Genomic DNA, 21,358 nt, shown 5'->3' on the forward strand with positions numbered 1-21,358 from the left:
GAAGCTGCAGCACCTGCGTTCCTGCCTGAAAGGACCAGCACTAGACACTATTTCGTCTCTAGAGTTCACGCACGCCAGCTATCCCATCGCGCTAGACCTCCTTGATAAGCGTTTTAATAACAAACGTTTAATTTTTCAGGCGCATGTCACGGACATTCTGGGTGTTCCGCGCGTAGAGGCTTCGTCTGTGTCGCAACTTCGGTCTTTGTCGGACACTGTGAATTCTAATCTTCGGGCTTTGCAAGTATGGGAACAACGGAGCAGATTGCAGACTGTATCTTGATACACAGCCTGCTGCAGAAGGTGGACAGCGCTACGCAAGCCAAGTGGGAGGAAACGTCATCGCTGGACAGCATACCCACAAGCCAACAATTCACCGCTTTTCTGGAGCAAAGATGTCAGAAGTTGGAGAATCGGGAGCACGCTATGGCAATGTATACGCCTGGCATTCAGGTGGGAAAGATAAAAAAAGTACAGAGCAACCCTAGAAGTTCATTTGTAGCCACTGAGTCTGTTTCTCTTGAGTGTCTATTTTGCAATACTGCTGGCCATAGCATATATACATGCGCGCTGTTGGGAATCTTTCGCCGTCCCTTCGCCTAATTGAGGTGAAAAAGCTTGGTCTTTGCCTGAATTGCCTGAAGGCTGGCCATCAATTGCGCACTTGCAGGTCATCAACTTGTCGTCACTGTGGTAGCAAACATCACACCTTATTGCATTTAAACGCCAGACCCTCGCCCACGGAACCCGTTGTCTCTTCATTCCCGCACCCTGAAGCGCAGCCACAGTCCTCAGCTGCCTCTCTCTGGTTGCACAGAACTCTTGCAGGGATGTTGTGCTCTTAGCCACTGCAGTTGTTCTGCTGAGGGATCGTGCTGGATCGCTCGTACCATGTCGGGCACTCTTGGACTCCGGATCACAAATGCACCTTATAACCTCCAGCCTCGCCCAACAACTTAGACTGAAAAGGACCATGTCGTCGGCCGCAGTATCGGGTCTTGGGGATTCCAGTTTTGTATCGGAGGGCTATACTGTGGGACTCAACTTGCAGTCCCAAGCCTCTGACTACAGTACCAGTTTCGTCGCGTTGGTAGCTCCCACAATCACCGAGCAGCAGCCCAGCTTTTCAGTTGACGTTTCTGGTTGGAAAATTCGCCGAATTTCACCATTGGCAGATCCGCAGTTCTTCAGGCCACAGCGTATTGACCTGCTCATTGGGGCTAGCCTATTCTTCGAGCTGCTGTGCATTGGCCAAATCAAATTGGGATGTTGGCTTGCCATCGCTTCAGAAGACTCGCCTTGGATGGGTGGTTTCAGGAGGTGGTCAGCAAACGCGAGGACAGCCTTACTTGGGGCTCAGGCCTCATCTGACGCCAGGCAGGAGTCTCTTGATCAAGTGGAACTGTTACTGAGGCGTTTCTGGGAGGTTGAAAGTTCCACTGAAGATTCGGTAATGGTCAAGCAGGAGGATGTCGATTGTGAAGATCACTTCAAAGCAAATTTCTCGCGCCTGTCATCTGGAGAGTTTGCCGTGAAGCTGCCCATCAAGAAAAGTTTGGATATCTTGGGCGACTCATACACGCAAGCATATCGGCGGTTCCTCAACTTGGAGCGGAAACTTGAGCGTCGTCCGCAGCTGAAGGCTCAGTACGCATCTTTCATTAGGGAGTACCAAGAGCTTAATCATATGTCGTTGGTGGAATCAGAACTGCTCAGTCGTTGTCGCTATTTTCTACCGCATCATTGCGTGTTTAAGGAGGACAGCACGACCACCAAATTGCGGGTTGTGTTCGATGGATCTGCCACAACATCAACAGGTTTTTCGTTAAACGAGGTCCTAATGGCGGGGCCTACTATCCAGCCAAAGCTGCTACATACGCTGCTTCGTTTTCGTACGTTCCTCATTGCGCTGACTGGTGACATTTGCAAGATGTACAGGTGTGTCCGAGTATCTGAGCCGGACAATTACCTGCAGTGCATCTTATGGAGGGATTCCCCTCACGAGGATGTGAAGGCGTTCAAGCTCGACACAGTAACAAACCAAACCGGCTTCCTATCTTGCAATTCGTTCCATGCTCCAATTGGCAGAAGAAGAGAGGGCTGCATTTCCCATTGGCTCGGAAGTGTTGACCTCCAACTTCTATGTCGACGATTTGATGACTGGAGGAGGATCTGTAGAGGAAGTGCGCGAAAAGATGAGGCAGACATCCCAGTTATTGGCTCGGGGAAGGTTCCCAATTCGGAAATGGTGCTCCAACGTCCCTGGCGTACTTGAGGGAATTCCTGACAAGGATAAGGAAACGCTGCTAAGGTTCGACGATGGCACCGACTTCACAAAGGCTCTTGGATTGGTTTGGGAGCCTTCATCTGATAATTTTCTCTTTTCGGTAGTACCCACGCAGCTGCCATCAAAGCCGACGAAACGTTCAATGTTGTCAACGATTGCTCGTTTTTATGATCCTTTAGGACTGATTGGGCCTGTCATCGCAAAGGCAAAGATTTTCCTTCAGTTGGTATGGAAGGAGCAGCTCCAATGGGATGAGAGTCTGCCAGAGTCTCTTTCATCAGCGTGGACCATTTTCTGCGAGAGTTTGTCCACCCCTCAACTGTTTAGATTTCCTCGTCTATCAGTTCTCCCCAATTCAACAGTGGAAGTTCACGGGTTTTGTGACGCCAGCCTAGATGCCTATGGAGCATGTATTTACGTTGTGTCAAGGACAAATAATCGCGCGCACGTGCAACTTCTGTGTGCGAAGTCTCGTGTCGCCCCTCTTAAGGTATTGACGGTGCCCAAGTTGGAGTTATGTGGCGCTGACTTGCTTTCTCAATTGATCAGTGAGATACAGAAACTTAAATTGTTCACTGGAAGCTTCTATTGCTGGTCGGACTCCACAACTGCCTTGTCTTGGGTGTGCGCCATGACTCATCAAGCTTTAACGTATTCGTTGCAAATCGGGTCTCAGCCATTCAGGAGCGGACTGCTCAGATGGAGTGGCGCTACGTGCCCACCGCCCAGAACCCTGCTGACATATTGTCCAGAGGCGCTTCGCCGTCAGAGCTTCTGGAATCGCATCTTTGGGCCCACGGGCCACCCTTTCTTCAAGATGAGCAACCTCTGTGGCCAGCAGCGTCTATTCAATCTGCGCCAACACTGGAGTTGCGCAAGAGAGTCCTGATTGCAGTTTGTCCATTCGTAGACTTATCTGACGGCCGAAAGTTCTCCAATTCCTTCGGAAAGATCCAGCGCACATTTGGATATGTATTCAAGTTTCTGCAGCGCAAAAGGTCGTCCGGATTAACAGTAGCTGACATCGTTGGTGGTACGCGGATACTTCTTCGTTCGATTCAGCGAGTGCATTTGTGGCCTGACTACAAGACTCTGCGTGACGAACAGCAGGTGCAGTCGTCTAGCTCCATCTCGTCACTCGCGCCGTTCCTGGATGACCATGGCTTGTTACGCGTCGGTGGGCGGTTGGAAAATTCATCACTTGATTTCAACGCACGGCACCCAGTCATTCTTCCAAGGCGTCATCCCGTTACATCTGCTGTAATTGTGCATGTCCATGAGCAGAATCTGCACGCTGGGCCTCGGTCATTGCTCGCACTTATTCGGCATGAGTATTGGCCGATTGGAGGGCGCAAGACAGTGGCCAGCGTCGTAAATCGCTGCACCAGATGTTTTAAGGCCAAGCCGCGCCTGCTGCAGCATATTATGGCCGACTTGCCGAAGGATCGTGTGAATGCGTCGTACGTTTTTGCAGTCACCGGTGTGGATTTTTGTGGTCCGTTCTTTTATAAGAGTGAGGTGCGGACCAGACCACCCATCAAATGCTACATATGCCTCTTCATATGCTTTGCCACCAAGGCCGTTCACTTGGAGCTTGTGCAGGATCTATCGACGCCAGCGTTCATAAGCGCACTAAAGCGATTCATTTTAACTCGCGGTCGGCCCAGGGAAATTTGGTCCGATAACGCAACCAACTTTGTGGGAGCAAAGAACGAGTTGGCAGAGTTGAAGAAGCTGTTCCTGGCAGAAAGGCATATGAAGGAAGTTCAGGAGTTTTGCGTTGCGGATCATATTGACTGGCGGTTTATTCCCCTCGCTCTCCCCACTTTGGCGGACTCTGGGAGGCTGCGGTTAAAACAGCCAAGCATCATTTCTACCGTTCCGCTTCCAGCTCCTTGCTGTGCTTTGATGACCTGAGAACGCTTGTGTGCCATATCACTGCCATAATAAACTCAAGGCCATTGCTTCCCATTTCAGAGCATCCTGACGATTTAGACATGCTAACACCTGCGCATTTCTTAGGTACTGCTCCAATCCGTACCTTCGCGGAACCAGATGTGACCGGACTCAACTTCAATCGTCTTGATCGCTGGCAGCAGGTCAGCTTCCTGCAGCAGACTTTCTGGTCCCGCTGGCGAGAGGAGTACCTCACGCTTCTGCAGGAGAGGGCAAAATGGAGGACTGAGCAGCCTAACCTCAGCGTCGGCGACGTGGTCCTCGTAAAGAACGAGAACTTGCCTCCACTTAAGTGGCCGCTGGGAAGGGTGACGAAACTGATCGCCGGCAGAGATGGCGTTTCCAGGGTAGCTGAGCTCAAAACGGCTACTGGGAGCACCACGAGGGCTATCGCAAAGCTGTGTATGCTGCCAAAGAATGATGTCGAAGACCCGTGCTCTTCAACGGGGGAGAATGTTCGGCTAAGCGCCGGCCCATGGCAGCGCAAAGAGAGCAGAGCTAAGCTCACAACATTGCCTACCTGACTCTGCGCTCTTGAGTCATTTTTCCCCTTCCCGAAAATCGTCAGCCGACGAAGGCTGTGAGGGAGGCTCGTCTGCGCAGCAGAGACACTTCGAAATCTAGCATCATAAAACGTACAACATATCGTCGGTTGGCACAGTGACCTGCTACATTGTTATTAACCTTTATACAAAAACCCATTATTGTTTTCGCTGCAACACGGTCCACCACGGGTCCGCCTGTTGCTAACTCTTGCCCATTCTACTCCCACTCGCCTTGCATGGAAAATAAAGAAACTAACATAATCAAACAAACTGTGTTGTGAATTAATCAAAGTACAAATTGTCGATTTAACTCTACGCTATTGAAAAATCTCAATAGCTCAACATACTCCTTTTAGCTGAATCCGGCGACACTGAACCAAAGCTACCTAACGCACCCGTTAATTTCCAAAGTACACTGGGAAATGTATTCATCAATTCAGTTTCTGTTTCGCGGCAGGTCGTAGCTTTAATCCACGAAAAACCCTGAATCCAGCAACACTTCACCGCTTGGTAAATTCATCGGGATTTCGATGCTCTGGCATAAAGTGTCCGGCAATAAAGCTATGTTGAAGCTAGTATTGATCCCAGAACAGCTTACCATCGCACCGGTGGTATGGACGCTACTAAGATGCGGCTTAAAGTTATCTGAAACTAATGTAAGGATGCGATCTAGGCTGGGGTATAACTCTCAGTCAAGCCAGGGTCGAAATTACAGCCATATTTATAATTTGCCGGGACTCCGAGTCATGAGTGGCCATGGGACGGAGATTTCGTCTCGGGGATGCCAAGGCCAAGGGAAACGTGCGAAAGGGGGGTAGAACGGTCGAGATCTTCTGTAGAGTGCCTGGGCAGTCGCCGGGCGGCACCTAAGGGAAGCTACAGGGCAAGGGGAAGGAGAGTAGGCGCAGAGACCCTCCCAGAGATACCTGGGCAGTCGCCGGGCGGCACTTCGGGGAAGGTACAGGTCTGCGGGGGAAGGGAAACAGCCATAGATCGCCAGAGGATGCCTGGGCAGTCGCCGGGCGACACCTCGGGGAAACTACAGGGCAAGGGGAAGGAGAGTAGGCGCAGAGACCCTCCCAAAGATACCTGGGCAGTCGCCGGGCGGCACTTCGGGGAAGGTACAGGTCTGCGGGGGAAGGGAGACAGCCATAGATAGCCAGAGGATGCCTGGGCAGTCGCCGGGCGGCACCCCCGGGAAACTACAGGGTAAGGGGAAGGAGGGTAGGCGCAGAGACCCTCCCAAAGATACCTGGGCAGTCGCCGGGCGGCACTTCGGGGAGGGTACAGGTCTGCGGGGGGAAGGGGGACAGCCATAGATAGCCAGAGGATGCCTGGGCAGTCGCCGGGCGGCACCCCCGGGAAACTACAGGGTAAGGGGAAGGAGGGTAGGGCACAGACCCCTCCGAAGATACCTGGGCAGTCGCTGGGCGGCACTTCGGGGAGGGTACAGGTCTGTGGGGGGAAGGGAGACAGCCATAGATAGCCAGAGGATGCCTGGGCAGTCGCCGGGCGGCACCCCCGGGAAACTACAGGATAAGGGGAAGGAGGGTAGGGCAGAGGCCCTCCCAAAGATACCTGGGCAGTCGCGGGCGGCACTTCGGGGAGGGTACAGGTCTGCGGGGGGAAGGGAGACAGCCATAGATAGCCAGAGGATGCCTGGGCAGTCGCCGGGCGGCACCCCCGGGAAACTACAGGGTAAGGGGAGGAAAACACGCACAGATCGACAGAGGATGCCTGGGCAGTCGCCGGGCGGCACCTCTGGAAAAACTACAGGGCAAGGGGAGGGAAAACACGCACAGCTCGACAGAGAATGCCTGGGCAGTCGCCGGGCGGCACCTCTGGAAAAACTACAGGGCAAGGGGGGGAAACACGCACCGATCGACAGATGAAGACGCGCTGGTAGTTATTTAAGTTCCATTTTTATTTTATCTCTTCTTCCTCAATCCTGCCTAACCGCACCGCTCGCCCGCCCTCTTCCTCACGACGGTGAGACTTGCTCACCCTTTCCTCGCTCGCCGTCAATATCTGTTTTCTTCTTCGTCTTCTTGGCTGCTTCCACTGGCACGTCCGTTCAGCTCGCTGGTCTGGAATATCTCTCCTTTTTTCCATGTGCTTGCGATCTTATAAACCCACCCTTGTGGTGCTGGTGATTGAGCTTTCGCTCTCTGCTCTCCCGCTCTCTCTGTACAGATGTTGATTGGTTGAGGTTCGTGTCTCCACTCTGTACTGATGTTGGTTGGTTGAGGTTCATGTCTCAACTCTGGAGCTTTTATCAGTGCTATCAGTGATGCCCGAGCGATCACTGTGCTTTTCCCTCCCATCTAAGTCACGACCGAGCATGTACTTAAACTAATTTTGATTAATGCCATAGCTTAACTACTAACAAATGCCGTCACTTAACCTAATAATGAAAATAAAACATAATAATAACAAAATAATAATAACTAATAATAAGAGATCCTTCATGGTGAAAAAAATAATGTGGGGGAGCGTCTGCTCCTTCACACGCCCTCCTCACTTCGGGGGGTCCGAATAGTAACGGTGACAGCGTGGCGGCGCGTTATTTTGATGCGGAAGCAGTGTCCGTCGTGTACCTCCAGTCGCCTTACCCCTGACCGGGCCGTGGCCTTGCGCAGATAGACCGTGATGTTGCTGATCAGGTCTAAGGGCAACTGGCGGTCCGGCGTGTTGATCCGCCACTCCACTGGTGCTTCTGCCCAGCCTGCCTCGTCCTGTACCACCGCTACTCCCGGGTGGAGTCGAACTAGCTGCAGTAAGTCGGCATGTTCCTCGAACGACAGTGGAAGGCTGCAGTCCGATTCTGCCGGCTCTTCTCCGAAAAGTGGTGGTAATAGCTCTTCTTGGGCTACGGGTGGGGGAGTGTCACTGGTTGGCGGTAGCAAAGGAGCGTCACCTTGGGGTGCGAAGCTCAGGCTCATCAGTGACACTACGTCAGACTCCGGCGATGGTGCGTCGTAACGAAGCTCCGCTTCTTTTCCCGGGTCGCTGTGTCCGGCTGTGGCCGCGTAGCGGGAGCCTTCTTCCTGGGGCTCTGTGACTGCTCTCTCTCCACCGAATTCGGCCTGCCTGGGGTTCACCAGGTCCCATTCTGCCCAAAGAGGGAATTCCCAATCGACTGGCAGGGGCGAGGTGACGGTACTGTCACTTGGGGCAACGGTGCTTCCTTGGTAGCCAGAGTCGATCGCGCCCATCAGGGTGGAAACCGGACTGCCTTGGCTACGTAGGATCGTGTCCTGATCATCGGTGTCCGTGGTCACGTTTTCGTCGTCGACAGCGGGACCATAGGCCCCGAACAAACGACGGTTCAAGGCGGCGACGTTGTGATTGGGGGGTAGTCGGACGCCATTAGTCGCGAAGCGGCCGTCGGGCTCTCTCTCTTCTTCTGCCTCTGCTTCCTGCTCGCTACACTCGGATATATCCGAGTAGTGGGGACCTTCCTCTCCTTTCTCTGCCTCTGCGTTATGGACCAATGGCGGCTGTTGCTTAAGCCATCCTGATACGGCGGCCAATCGCTGGTCCCGGGGGATTCGCTGGTAGTCGGCGAAGGCTTCTTGCTCCGTCCGAAAGCAATCTGGCATCGGATAGCCCGATGGCCCATATGGGGTGTAGCCACGACTGGTTGTTGTAGCGTTGTCCCGCGTCGTGTTGGCCGTCCTGCCCCTTGCTTGTTGCCCTCCGTTGGAACGCCCGGTTGTGTCGCCACGTGCTTCTAGGAGTCGGCCCGCTCTCTCGTTATGTCGATGCTTCATGTTCGTCCGCCTAAGGAGAAAACCCCTAGCGGTTACTACCTGCCTGTCTTATATGAATGAAATTGGTACCCTCCCCCTATCCTGCTTGAGCGGTGCTGGTGAGAAGGTTAATACATTGGTTCTTAATCTAATCCCTTAAGGGGATATATACGTATGACAGCTTACGGCTTGTGGATTTGACTTTCGGGGCGAGGACGTTACGGTAGCGCACTACCGTAAGTGGCCCTTGTGGATCGGTGATCATGCTGGTGTCTTCGGTGTTGTCTCAGTTGGTTCATCGTCTCCGGTCCCGTGGAATTCTTTGAGATCCATCAAGCTTGCAGTCTTCCTTTGTCGTCCCTCGAGTGTTTGTAGCCGCACTATATTGGAAGCTAAGAATTTGACGACCTTGTACGGTCCGTCGTATTTAGGTGCTAGTTTCGCTGCGAAGCTATCCGATGCTTTGGACAGGTGGTGCTGGCGAAGGAGTACCAGCGTCCCAAGTGTAGGTCGCCATTCTCGTCTCCGCAAGCCGTAGGTCTTCTTCTGTTCTTGAGATGCCCGCTGGGTGTTCTCCTGTACCACCTTGAAGATTTCTTGCAGTCGCGTTGCCTTGTCATGTGCGGGTTCTGCTTCTTCTCCCATTCCTGGAGTTACTTCGTCGTAAAGTGATCCTGGTAGTCGCGGTTCCCGTCCTAGCACGAGGAATGCTGGACTGAAGCCTGTGGTGTCGGAAGTGCTGCTATTTATGGCTAAACTCAATTCTGGGAGTAGGTCGTCCCATGTTCGTTGGTCGCCATCAAGGTATTGTGCTATCATCGTCTTTATGGTCCTGTTTGCCCTCTCGGTGGGATTTTGTTGTGGCGTATACGGGGCCGTGTGTTCCAATACCATTCCTACTTGTTCGCAAAACTTCCGGAAGGAGCGGCTCGTAAACTGCGTCCCGTTGTCACACACAAACTTCCTAGGGATGCCGAACCTGCTGAGTATCCTTTCCCGAAATGCTTTCTGATGGCCCAGACGATCGCTAAGCACTCCTTTTCTGTTGCCGAGTAATTTTCTTCCGCTTTCAACAGGCGGCGGCTGGCATAAGCTATGACTCTCTCCTCTCCGGTGATCTGTTGTGTCAAAACTGCTCCTAAGCCGTAGGAGCTGGCGTCAGTTTGTAGTGTAAACTTTTCCGTGAAGTCGGGGCATGCTAAGACGGGTGCTTGTGTCAACTTCCCTTTCAGGTCCTCAAATGATCTCTGCTGCTCCTCTCCCCAGATCCATGGTTTGTCCTTCTTTAGAAGGCTGGTCATTGGCTGTACAATTGTAGCAAAATTCGGCACAAATCTTCGGTACCACGAAGCCATTCCCAAACAGCGTCTCAGCTCCTTGATTGTATTAGGGGGTGTCAGCTTCCGGACTGCCACAATCTTCTCCGGGTCGGTATGGATCCCTTGCTCGCTAACGACATGTCCTAGGTAGACGATGCTCTTTTGAAAAAAACTGCATTTGTCTTTGTTCAGTCTCAGATTCGCTTCACGCAGCCTTCGGAATACTTCTCGCAGATTATTGACGTGGTCATCCAAGGCTTTTCCTATGACAATGATGTCATCGAGGTAAGCGAAGGCGTACGGTTCCATCTTCGGTCCAATAACGCTGTCCAGGGCTCGCTGAAACGTTGCAGGTGCTGAGTGCAGTCCGAACGGCATGACTTTCCAATGGAACAGTCCTCTACCTGGCACGGTAAATGCAGTGCATTCCCGACTTCCCTCCGCCATCGGGATTTGCCAATACCCATTCTTCAGGTCCAATGTCGAGATGTAGTGGGCATCGCGGAGTCTCTCGAGGATGTGGTTGATCCTGGGGAGCGGATAGGCGTCCGGTATAGATCTGGCGTTGAGTTGTCTGTAGTCGACGCACATGCGCATCTCGCCTGTCTTTTTTCCCTACGAGTACTATAGGCGCGCTGTGTGGGCTCTTTGAAGCTTCGATACGTCCTTCCCGCAGTAATTCGTCGACTTGGTCGTCTATTATCTTCTGCATGGCCGGGGTTTTCGGGTAATACCGTTGTTTCACAGGTTTGTCGTCCTTCATATAGATTGTATGCTGTGCTATGTGAGAAATACCTGCCAGACCCTCGAATTTGGCCAACTCTTCCTCCAGGAACGCTGCTACGCACGGAGTTGGTGGTGGTTCGTGGATCCGGGACTTCTGTAGCGGAGGTTCTTCGGACTGTGTGGTGGTAATGGCCGCTAGGTTCACGGTGGGATGGGTGGTCTGGCCTGTCTTGTGAAACGGATTCCGCCGTTTGCCCATTGCGGCATCGGCCAATGGTGCTAGCTGGTAGTTCATGCGGGTGTTATGGTCAGGGTAGTCCCTCTGGGTCTGTCTGTCGTGGGCTGGTCTGATGCTGGCGTCTTGCGAGGCCCTCGGCGTTGTCCCAGTGTGGTCGTTTTGCATTGTCTTCGGAGTAGGTCGACTGGCCCTGGTAGTGTCCAGCGGTGTCGCAGCCGCCTCCGCTGAAGTTTCAAAGTTCCTGGCGTTGTGTAAATTGGACTGGTGGGTGTATGAACTAGCCCTGGGAGTGCCCAGCGGTGTCGTAGTTGTCTTCCCCGCAGTCCCGTTGCTCCTGCTTACGTCTGACGTTGATTTGTCGGTAGACGGACTGGCCCTGGGTGCATCCAGCGGTGTCGCAGTCGTCTCCGCAGAAGTTCCGTGATTCTTGTGTGTGTCTGGCATTGCGTTGCTGGCAGACGGACTGGCCCTGGGTGCATCCAGCGGTGTCGCAGTCGTCTCCGTCGAAGTTCCGTGATTCTTGTGTGTGTCTGGCATTGCGTTGCTGGCAGACGGACTGGCCCTGGGTGCATCCAGCGGTGTCGCAGTCGTCTCCGTCGAAGTTCCGTGATTCTTGTGTCGGGCTTGGTCGAATCCTGTTGTGTCTGTGCTGCGGGGTCTGGCTTGAGCGTTGCTTGGCGTAGAATGGTCCAATTGTGTCGTAGTCATTGTCCTAGTGGTAGTTGTGGGGTTGGTACAGGAACTAGCATTAGCTATAGAAGGTTTGAGTGGAGAAGGGTCGTCACGGAAGGTCACGGTGCGCGGGGTTGTCGGCTGTAACGGTCTGGTTTCCCGAGTCAACTGTAAGTATGCTCGCCCGCATTGTATTATGGCCTTGATGCCGCATAGGAAGTCGAGTCCTAGGATGACATCATCGACCACCATAGGTAGTACCAGCAGTGTCACCTGTGTTTCAAGTTGATCTAGTCCTACCTTGACTGTCACTGCTTGTGTCACCTCCTTCGTTGCCCCGTCGGCCAGGCGGACTCGTGTCCTTACGTTTCGTACCTTCCCTTCCTTGCTTAGCTCCTTCACAGTCCGCTGGCTGACGAAAGAGCGGGTTGCCCCGGTGTCAAGGGTCGCTGACAATGGTATTCCGGCGATGGTTACTAGTGCGGCGATCCTTCCCACCTCCAAGCTTAGGGGATGCCTTACTCCTGGGGGTCCTGGATGGGTGTCTCCGTTCGGGTCCCTGCCGGACGGAGACTCAGTCCGTTTCCCGGCCCGGATTGACGGCAGCATTCGATTGTCCGGATACCCCGGCGGCCACACTCCCAGCAAAATAACACGCGTCGATTCCTGCAGGTGTTACTGAAATGGCCTTCCTCGCCGCAATTCCGGCAGGCTCGTCGTACGTCCACCGATCTGGCTCCATCCTGAGTCGTCACGCGGTTAGCTGTCTCGGTACCTCGGGAGGCTCCTGTCTCGTCGGATGCGGTGCGCTGCGGAGCCGATGTTCCGCGTCCTTGGTGCGAGGGCACTCTTGGTTTGGTATCCGTGAGGTTGCTGATCGAGTGGGTCTGTCCGCGGTCCCTAGTCGTCTCATATGCCACTATCAATTGCGAGAGCTCCCTCAAAGTCTCGAACTCGTATCTCCTGGTGAAGAGTTGATATTCGGGCCTCAGGTTCTCGTATATTCTGTCCAGCTCTCTGTCCGGAGTATATTGGGCACGTTGCATCATGAGTCGGAGGTCAATCAGGTAATCCTGGAATGAATCATTGGGTCGCTGGTACCGGCTTCGGATCGTGTCTTCTAGACGCTGAAAATATCTAGGCGGCAAGAAGAAATCGAGGAACTCCTGCCGGAATTCGTTCCAGGGCTTCCCTTGCATCTGGAATGATCTAAACCATCCTTCCGCTTTGTTGGTTAGCAGTCCGGAGATGGCTCGAGGCAGCTGTTCGGGGCTCCCTCCATAGGACTCCACACGCTCTTCTAGTCGTTCGATGAACGCTAACGCGTCCGAGTGTCCGTCGAACTTCAATCCCCAGCTGCGTAATTTGTCGGCAAGTATGGCGTACGAGATTTCTTCCCTACCGGGCCGCGAAGCTCGGAGTCCTTCGGCAGAGTGTAGCTCGAAGTTGTCTTCGCTGAGTTTCCGTTCGGCCGTGGCTTCCTGATGGTTAAAGTCCTTGGGTCCGGGTTCTTTAAGCAACGGTGGGATGTCGATTAATAAGGGCTGCTGCAGTTGGGCCCCCTCTTTCTCCGCTCGGTTGCTGGGTCCAGGTGACGGGGAAGGGGTTTTGTGCATACTTGTACTCGGAGCACTGCTATACATCGTTCCTAGTTCCTTTATCCGTTGTTTGACCATCTCCGGGTATTCTCCCCGTGAGATAAATGTTAAAATCCGGCTACGTAACTCGTCCTTGCTGCCGTTTGCATCAAGGCCAAGCTCTACGGCTATGGCCTGCAGCTCGTCCTTGTGCCTATATGAAATCCACTGCAAACCCATATGACCTTTGTAATCGCTGCTCCTTGTATTCATGATCGATAGTCTTTTAGTCCCGTGTGCGTTGTGTCTCCGGTTGAGGCTGTTTACTGACTGACTGGTTCTGGCTCGGTGTCCGAAATATATAGCCCGGCCGCTGACTGCGTCTCTGCCGCTGGCTGCGTTTCTGCCGCTGACTGTGTCTCTGCCGCTGGCTGCGTTTCTGCCGCTGACTGTGTCTCTGCTGCTGACTGTGTATCTGCTGCTGACTGCGCCTCTGCTGCTGACTGCGCCTCTGCTGCTGACTGTGTTTCTGCTGCTGACTGTGTTTCGAGAGGTTAGGGAAGCCAGGCTCGGCCGTACGTGAAAATTTGGGCAACTTTACGTGCGGTTAGCAACGACAGCGACAATACAATCATTCTACTCCTATCAACGTCGACCGACCCCGCCGCTGCGCGTCCGGCACGCTGGCATGACTGCCACGCGGCCACTGGAAGAACCTGATTCAACTGGCTGGAACCCCCCGTTCTTTCCCTTCTAGCTCACTAACACACCCCTTGGCCACTCAAAACACCTCGGAAGTCTCGGAGTCCCTGCTCGGGCGCCATCTGTAAGGATGCGATCTAGGCTGGGGTATAACTCTCAGTCAAGCCAGGGTCGAAATTACAGCCATATTTATAATTTGCCGGGACTCCGAGTCATGAGTGGCCATGGGACGGAGATTTCGTCTCGGGGATGCCAAGGCCAAGGGAAACGTGCGAAAGGGGGGTAGAACGGTCGAGATCTTCTGTAGAGTGCCTGGGCAGTCGCTGGGCGGCACCTAAGGGAAGCTACAGGGCAAGGGGGAAGGAGAGGTGGCGCAGAGACCCTCCCAGAGATACCTGGGCAGTCGCGGGCGGCACTTCGGGGAAGGTACAGGTCTGCGGGGGAAGGGAAACAGCCATAGATCGCCAGAGGATGCCTGGGCAGTCGCGGGGGGGCACCCCGGGAAACTACAGGGTAAGGGGAAGGAGGGTAGGCGACAGAACCCTCCCAAAGATACCTGGGCAGTCGCCGGGCGGCACTTCGGGGAAGGTACAGGTCTGCGGGGGAAGGGAGACAGCCATAGATAGCCAGAGGATGCCTGGGCAGTCGCCGGGGCGGCACCCCGGGACATGTAAGGGGAAAGGAGGGTAGGCGCAGAGGCCCTCCCAAAGATACCTGGGCAGTCGCGGGGCGGCACTTCGGGGAAGGTACAGGTCTCTGGGGGGGAAGGGAGACAGCCATAGATAGCCAGAGGATGCCTGGGCAGTCGCCGGGCGGCACCCCCTACAGGATAAGGGGAAGGAGGGAGGTGCAGAGACCCTCCCAAAGATACCTGGGCAGTCGCCGGGCGGCACTTCGGGGGAAGGTACAGGTCTGCGGGGGAAGGGAGACAGCCATAGATAGCCAGAGGATGCCTGGGCAGTCGCTGGGCGGCACCCGGGAATGACAGGGTAAGGGGAAGGAGGGTAGGCGCAGAGACCCTCCCAAAGATACCTGGGCAGTCGCCGGGCGGCACTTCGGGGAAGGTACAGGTCTGCGGGGGAAGGGAGACAGCCATAGATAGCCAGAGGATGCCTGGGCAGTCGCCGGGCGGCACCCCCGGGAAACTACAGGGGTAAGGGAAAGGAGGGTAGGCGCAGAGACCCTCCCAAAGATACCTGGGCAGTCGCCGGGGCGGCACTTCGGGGAGGGTACAGGTCTGGGGGGGAAGGGAGACAGCCATAGATAGCCAGAGGATGCCTGGGCAGTTGCTGGGCGGCACTCCGGGAAACTACAGGATAAGGGGAAGGAGGGTAGGCGCAGAGCCCTCCCAAAGTACCTGGGCAGTCGCTGGGCGGCACTTTGGGGAAGGTACAGGTCTGCGGGGGGAAGGGAGACAGCCATAGATAGCCAGAGGATGCCTGGGCAGTCGCCGGGCGGCACCCCCGGGAAACTACAGGGTAAGGGGAGGAAAACACGCACAGATCGCCAGAGGATGCCTGGGCAGTCGCCGGGCGACACCTCGGGGAAACTACAGGGCAAGGGGAAGGAGAGTAGGCGCAGAGACCCTCCCAAAGATACCTGGGCAGTCGCCGGGCGGCACTTCGGGGAAGGTACAGGTCTGCGGGGGAAGGGAGACAGCCATAGATAGCCAGAGGATGCCTGGGCAGTCGCCGGGCGGCACCCCCGGGAAACTACAGGGTAAGGGGAAGGAGGGTAGGCGCAGAGACCCTCCCAAAGATACCTGGGCAGTCGCCGGCGGCACTTCGGGGAAGGTACAGGTCTGCGGGGGAAGGGAGACAGCCATAGATAGCCAGAGGATGCCTGGGCAGTCGCCGGGCGGCACCCCCGGGAAACTACAGGGTAAGGGAAAGGAGGGTAGGCGCAGAGACCCTCCCAAAGATACCTGGGCAGTCGCCGGGCGGCACTTCGGGGAAGGTACAGGTCTGCGGGGGGGAAGGGAGACAGCCATAGATAGCCAGAGGATGCCTGGGCAGTCGCCGGGCGGCACCCCCGGGAAACTACAGGATAAGGGGAAGGAGGGTAGGCGCAGAGACCCTCCCAAAGATACCTGGGCAGTCGCCGGGCGGCACTTCGGGGAAGGTACAGGTCTGCGGGGGAAGGGAGACAGCCATAGATAGCCAGAGGATGCCTGGGCAGTCGCCGGGCGGCACCCCCGGGAAACTACAGGGTAAGGGGAGGAAAACACGCACAGATCGACAGAGGATGCCTGGGCAGTCGCCGGGCGGCACCTCTGGAAAAACTACAGGGCAAGGGGAGGGAAAACACGCACAGCTCGACAGAGAATGCCTGGGCAGTCGCCGGGCGGCACCTCTGGAAAAACTACAGGGCAAGGGGGGGAAACACGCACCGATCGACAGATGAAGACGCGCTGGTAGTTATTTAAGTTCCATTTTTATTTTTCTTTCTTCTTCCTCAATCCTGCCTAACCGCACCGCTCGCCCGCCCTCTTCCTCACGACGGTGAGACTTGCTCACCCTTTCCTCGCTCGCCGTCAATATCTGTTTTCTCTTCGTCTTCTTGGCTGCTTCCACTGGCACGTCCGTTCAGCTCGCTGGTCTGGAATATCTCTCCTTTTTTCCATGTGCTTGCGATCTTATAAACCCACCCTTGTGGTGCTGGTGATTGAGCTTTCGCTCTCTGCTCTCCCGCTCTCTCTGTACAGATGTTGATTGGTTGAGGTTCGTGTCTCCACTCTGTACTGATGTTGGTTGGTTGAGGTTCATGTCTCAACTCTGGAGCTTTTATCAGTGCTATCAGTGATGCCCGAGCGATCACTGTGCTTTTCCCTCCCATCTAAGTCACGACCGAGCATGTACTTAAACTAATTTTGATTAATGCCATAGCTTAACTACTAACAAATGCCGTCACTTAACCTAATAATGAAAATAAAACATAATAATAACAAAATAACGAGAAGGAACGTGTGAGTCGCTTCTGGGGACGCGACTCTACTTATACCCGTACTCAGTCAGCATATACATTTTTAAGCATACAATTATTTAGAACTTAAAAAAAAAAAAATTTTACATTTTTTTGCTACATCTGTTATCTACATCTACATATACTATTTATATTATACATCTAACATGTATATTCTACATGTACCATTTAGATTCTACATCTCCTCCGCTAGGGGTTGCTCGCGCACTGAACGCGGCAGCGTGTGCGAGCGAGAAGGAAAATGAGTTTCGTTGTCGTTTGTGGGAGGAGGGGGAGGGGAAGCAACTGAAAATTAATTTCTTCATTCTGGCTATAATTATGATCCGATCTGATTTAGATTCGGCAATCTGGTAGATATGGGCATTCTCTACGATACTGCGTTTTGAGTTTTATCGTATCTTTAAAAATGTGCCTGCCACAGATTTTCGTCCTTTGTGGGGGCGGAAGGGGGCGGGGCAAAATTTTGAAATACACTTGTAGCAGTGTGATATCACATGAGTGTGGAAACCAAATTTGGTTGCCCTAGCTCCTATAGTCTCTGAGATCTAGGCGCTCAACAAGACGGACAGACAGACAGACGGTCAGACGGACAGACAGACAGACGGACAGACGGACAGACAGACATGGCTCTATTGACTCGGCTATTGATGCTGATCAAGAATATATATACTTTATGGGGTCGGAAAAGTTTCCTTCTCTGCGTTACACACATCCACTTTTACCACAAATCTAATATACCCCTTAACTCTTTTTTGAGTACGGGTATAATAATAACTAATAATAAGAGATCCTTCATGGTGAAAAAATAATGTGGGGGAGCGTCTGCTCCTTCACACTAATAAGCATCCATCATCAAAGCATCTAACACCAGGACACAGGAAAGGGATTGGAGGAGGAAGTGGAAGTAGGGACAAAAGTCGTAAGCTTGTGCATGAACATGCATGGCTTGTAGGTGTTATAGACTACGTAACATTCGAGGTAGAGTTTGGCTAGGACAACCTAACAACATATTAGGTTATTCCGTTTTGTATTGCTAACCAGCTTACATTGACGCTAACTCTGCCTTCGGGCCTGTCGGGCCCCACGTTGGGCGCCAAATAAAATAATAATTCTGTAACGATTAACGAAGAGAATCTTCGGGCAATGAAGCGGGTGGTCGACAACGTTGGAAGGAGCACGCGCTTGCTCCTACGGCTCGTCTCTGGTCGGCTATGGGTATGGGTTCTTGTGGAGGAACCTTCCAATTGTGTGCTTCGTTCCTGCAGTTTACTATTCTGTTAACTTCGCGTACTGCGTTTACGGTATAGGGAGGACGGAGGAAAGGCAGGGGAAGGAATGGTAGGGAGCCGGTACACGGGCTATTATATAAAAGAGAAATATAGGATAGAAAAAGAAGGGAGAGGGTTCTACCTACGCTTCGGACAACTCTGCTGGCACTGAGTTGTGCCACGCCCACCCTACCATGATCCTGATGAGCCGAGGTAACTAATATCAGGATCCCTGGAGTGTCCGGTGTCGGCTATCCTTCTTCGCTCCACGGCAGCATGGTTCCCCAACTGACGTACCTTTTAGCACATAGTTAAATTAACAAACAATTTATTAACAGCTAACTCCATTATCATTCAGGCAAACCAAAGCGTAAGCTAACAGGGAATAAGAACAACACGACTGGGGGCTAGCATAGGGTCTCGGTCGAGAGGTATATATATACTTAAGATATTTATATAAATATAACGATATAGGTATAACTAGTTGTGATTACAAACACTTCGATATAGTGCGATATAAATTAATTATTTTTCCCTAAATAGAAAACATAAAATTATAGGGCATTATACGGTCGTAAGTCGAACGACTTCAGCCAACAGCATCGGGCATCAGATATTAGTGCATGCAAGCAGTCAAATCAGCTGTGGTTAATTTAAAAGTTTGAGGTCAACGACCCACGAACAGCGCTAGCAAAAGGGAAGCTTTTGGCAGCGATCGCGGAGTTGGCATACGCAGATAAATGTAATAGGGAAAGCTCACTTACAGTGTGTTGGTTTGCTTGTGTTTGATCGAGGAGCGTTTTCCTCAATATCGTTGTTCAAGGATGGGGGTGTGTCAATCTCCAAGTGAGCTAATTAACTCGATGCGAAGAAATCTGCTGGAATAATAATCCGAAAAGTCGAGGGGGTTCAGTTCAGTTGAGTGCTAGCCAATGACTATTTATTTGGTTTCTAAGTGCATGAGCACTGAGCATAAGCGGGCTTCTGTGTGGTGAATTCAATTACAAATTTAGTGCAAGAGCGTAACAAAGAGAGTAAAAATGAGCGTAAGGTACTACAAGGCGAGGGTCATTTAAGTTATTATTATATTATATTATGGCCTTAAGAGTTTGATCGAACATCCCGGCCCCGTTGAAAGGATTGCTTTCAAACTACCGGAAGAATTGCCAACTTGTGTACTGGCCTGCAGCAAGTTCCATTCGCGGTGCGGAGGTGCACCACGTGTACACGACCATCCCTTCCGAGCACTGTAGACTGCACTCGGCCTAGTTTCCAGCGTAGTGGGGGCAGGTTGTCCTCATGAATGATGACCATTGTGCCCTCAGTGAGATTCGTTGAGGGTGCTGTCCATTTCGTGCGAGATCGCAATTCGTTGACGTAATCCATCGACCACTGCTGCCAAAACCGTTGCTTGACGGCGGTGATCATGTCGTAGCGGTCCAAATTCGACAACTTGACGTTTTCGAGGGATCTCTCAGGCAACGAACGCAATGATTCGCCAACCAAGAGGTGACCAGCCGTAAGAGCGTTGAAGTCGTTCGGGTCTGACGAGAGTGGTGATATCGGGCGCGAGTTAAGGATGGCTTCTATCTCCACTACGACGGTGCTCAGTTCTTCAAACGTAAACCTTGTGTTTGCCAATGTTCGATTCAAGAGCCCTTTCGCACTCTTGACGGCCGCTTCCCAAAGGCCTCCGAAGTGAGGTGCCCTGGGAGGAATAAAGTGGAAATTAATAAAATCTGTGGCGTAAAATCTATAAATTTCATCTTGGGTCTCCTTTTTGAACATAAACCTTTTGAGTTCAAGCAGTTGATTTGATGCCCCGACAAAATTAGTGGCATTATCGCAGAAAATGTCTGCCGGAAATTTTCGACGACCTCCCATCCGCCTTAATGCATTCAAGAACGCCTTCGTTGATAAGTCCGAAACTACTTCAATGTGAACGGCTTTGGTGAGAAGGCAAACGAACACGGCCAAGTACGATTTTGTAGGCCCCTTTCCTCGAATCCGTAGATAGGTATTAATGGGTCCACAAAAATCCACTCCACAGCGTTCAAACGGTCGGGCAGGAGAGAGTCGAGATGGTGGTAATGAGCCCATAAGTTGGTGTAGCAGCTTTGGTCTGTAGCGAACACAGTGTACACAGGAGCGGACAAATCGACGTGCCAAGTCTCTGGCGTTAACGATCCAGTATTCCAAACGAATGAGAGCGACTAAGGCCTTAGGGCCAGCGTGATAGTTGCGAATATGCAAGTGACGAATATAATTCCAAACAAGTTTAGACTGGCTAGGCAGCAGCAACGGATGTTTTTGACCGTCTGGTAGGTCTGAATATTCCAATCCTCCACCAACCTTGACGAGCTCGAATCCATTTACGAGTTCTAAAAAGGGAGTAAGAAACTTCAAACTACTCTTCAATGGTTTTTGCTTCTGAAGTAAACGAATATCTTCTGTGAAATGAGTTTGTTGAATGTTCCAAATAAGGCAGTGCGACGCAAAACGAAGCTCATTTGGTGTCGGTGAGGATGTGGTAGGCGTCGATTGCTTCCGACATCTCTTTATGAACGAAGACTATGACTGTACGAGCTGACATTATCGACTATCTCGAGGATATAATTTCTCTCCTGTACCGCGGTGAACATGCTTTTCCGCTTCTCCGAGTTGACCACGTCCATGTCAATGACAAGCTGTTTACTGCTGGTGGGCCATTTCAACGAATCTTCCAGCAGAAATAAGTGACCAGAAAACCATGTCGATTTGATAAGCTCGCTAACGTTGCAGCCTCGCGACAGAAGATCAGCTGGATTTTAATATGTTGGGACGTAGCGCCACTTCCCACCAGACGTCATCTCCTGAATGTCAGAAACCCTATTCCCAACAAAGGTCGATAACGTGATTGAGTGTTGTTGCAGCCAATGCAATACGAGCTGTGAGTCGCTCCAAAAATATGACGTGATGTTGTGTTCAGAGAATATATCCTTGATTTTGTAGAACAGCTGAGACAGCAAATGTGCGCCGCACAGTTCAAGCTTCGGAAGAGACTGTTTCTTCACTGGTGCTACTCTCGACTTAGACGTGAATAATTTCACTGCGACCTGTCCTAGCGAATTCTCAGTGCGCACATAAATACAGCAGCCGTATGCCCGAATCGAGGCATCGCAAAATCCATGCAGTTGAATAGTCCTGGCGTCGGGCTGCAAACAAAACCGCGGTACCGATAGTGACGAGAGTGAATTCAATGACTCCAAACAGTTGCTCCATGCATTGCTTAGAGTCTGTGAAATAGACTCGTCCCAATCCAGTTTTAACAGCCACAACTCCTGACGAATAATCT

The 21,358-nt window shown here is 52.5% G+C and overlaps 2 protein-coding genes across 2 annotated transcripts; both read right to left on the minus strand.

Annotated features, from left to right (window-relative positions):
• Positions 1-8,801: 8,801 nt before the first annotated feature.
• Positions 8,802-9,434, minus strand: LOC121405387. Its single transcript, XM_041596064.1, has one exon. It carries the CDS (start codon positions 9,432-9,434, stop codon positions 8,802-8,804), a length of 633 nt encoding a protein of 210 aa, XP_041451998.1.
• Positions 9,435-10,259: 825 nt separating this feature from the next.
• LOC121405388 (flocculation protein FLO11-like) lies at positions 10,260-13,344 on the minus strand. Its single transcript, XM_041596065.1, has 2 exons — positions 13,318-13,344; positions 10,260-11,535 (listed from the first exon to the last, which is right to left on the minus strand). The coding sequence occupies exon 2, from the start codon at positions 11,529-11,531 to the stop codon at positions 10,260-10,262; it is 1,272 nt and encodes a 423-aa protein (XP_041451999.1). The 5' UTR covers positions 11,532-11,535; positions 13,318-13,344.
• Between the last annotated feature and the right edge of the window lie 8,014 nt (positions 13,345-21,358).

This window comes from Drosophila obscura, unplaced genomic scaffold (assembly GCF_018151105.1).
Source record: "Drosophila obscura isolate BZ-5 IFL unplaced genomic scaffold, ASM1815110v1 contig_95, whole genome shotgun sequence".
Taxonomy (NCBI): Eukaryota; Metazoa; Arthropoda; class Insecta; order Diptera; family Drosophilidae; genus Drosophila; species Drosophila obscura.

Bases quoted from the DNA above. Each gene is read 5' to 3' on its own strand.
- LOC121405387 (XM_041596064.1), bottom strand. From the start codon at position 9,434: ATGGTATTGGAACACACGGCCCCGTATACGCCACAACAAAATCCCACC.
- LOC121405388 (XM_041596065.1), bottom strand. From the start codon at position 11,531: ATGACTACGACACAATTGGACCATTCTACGCCAAGCAACGCTCAAGCC.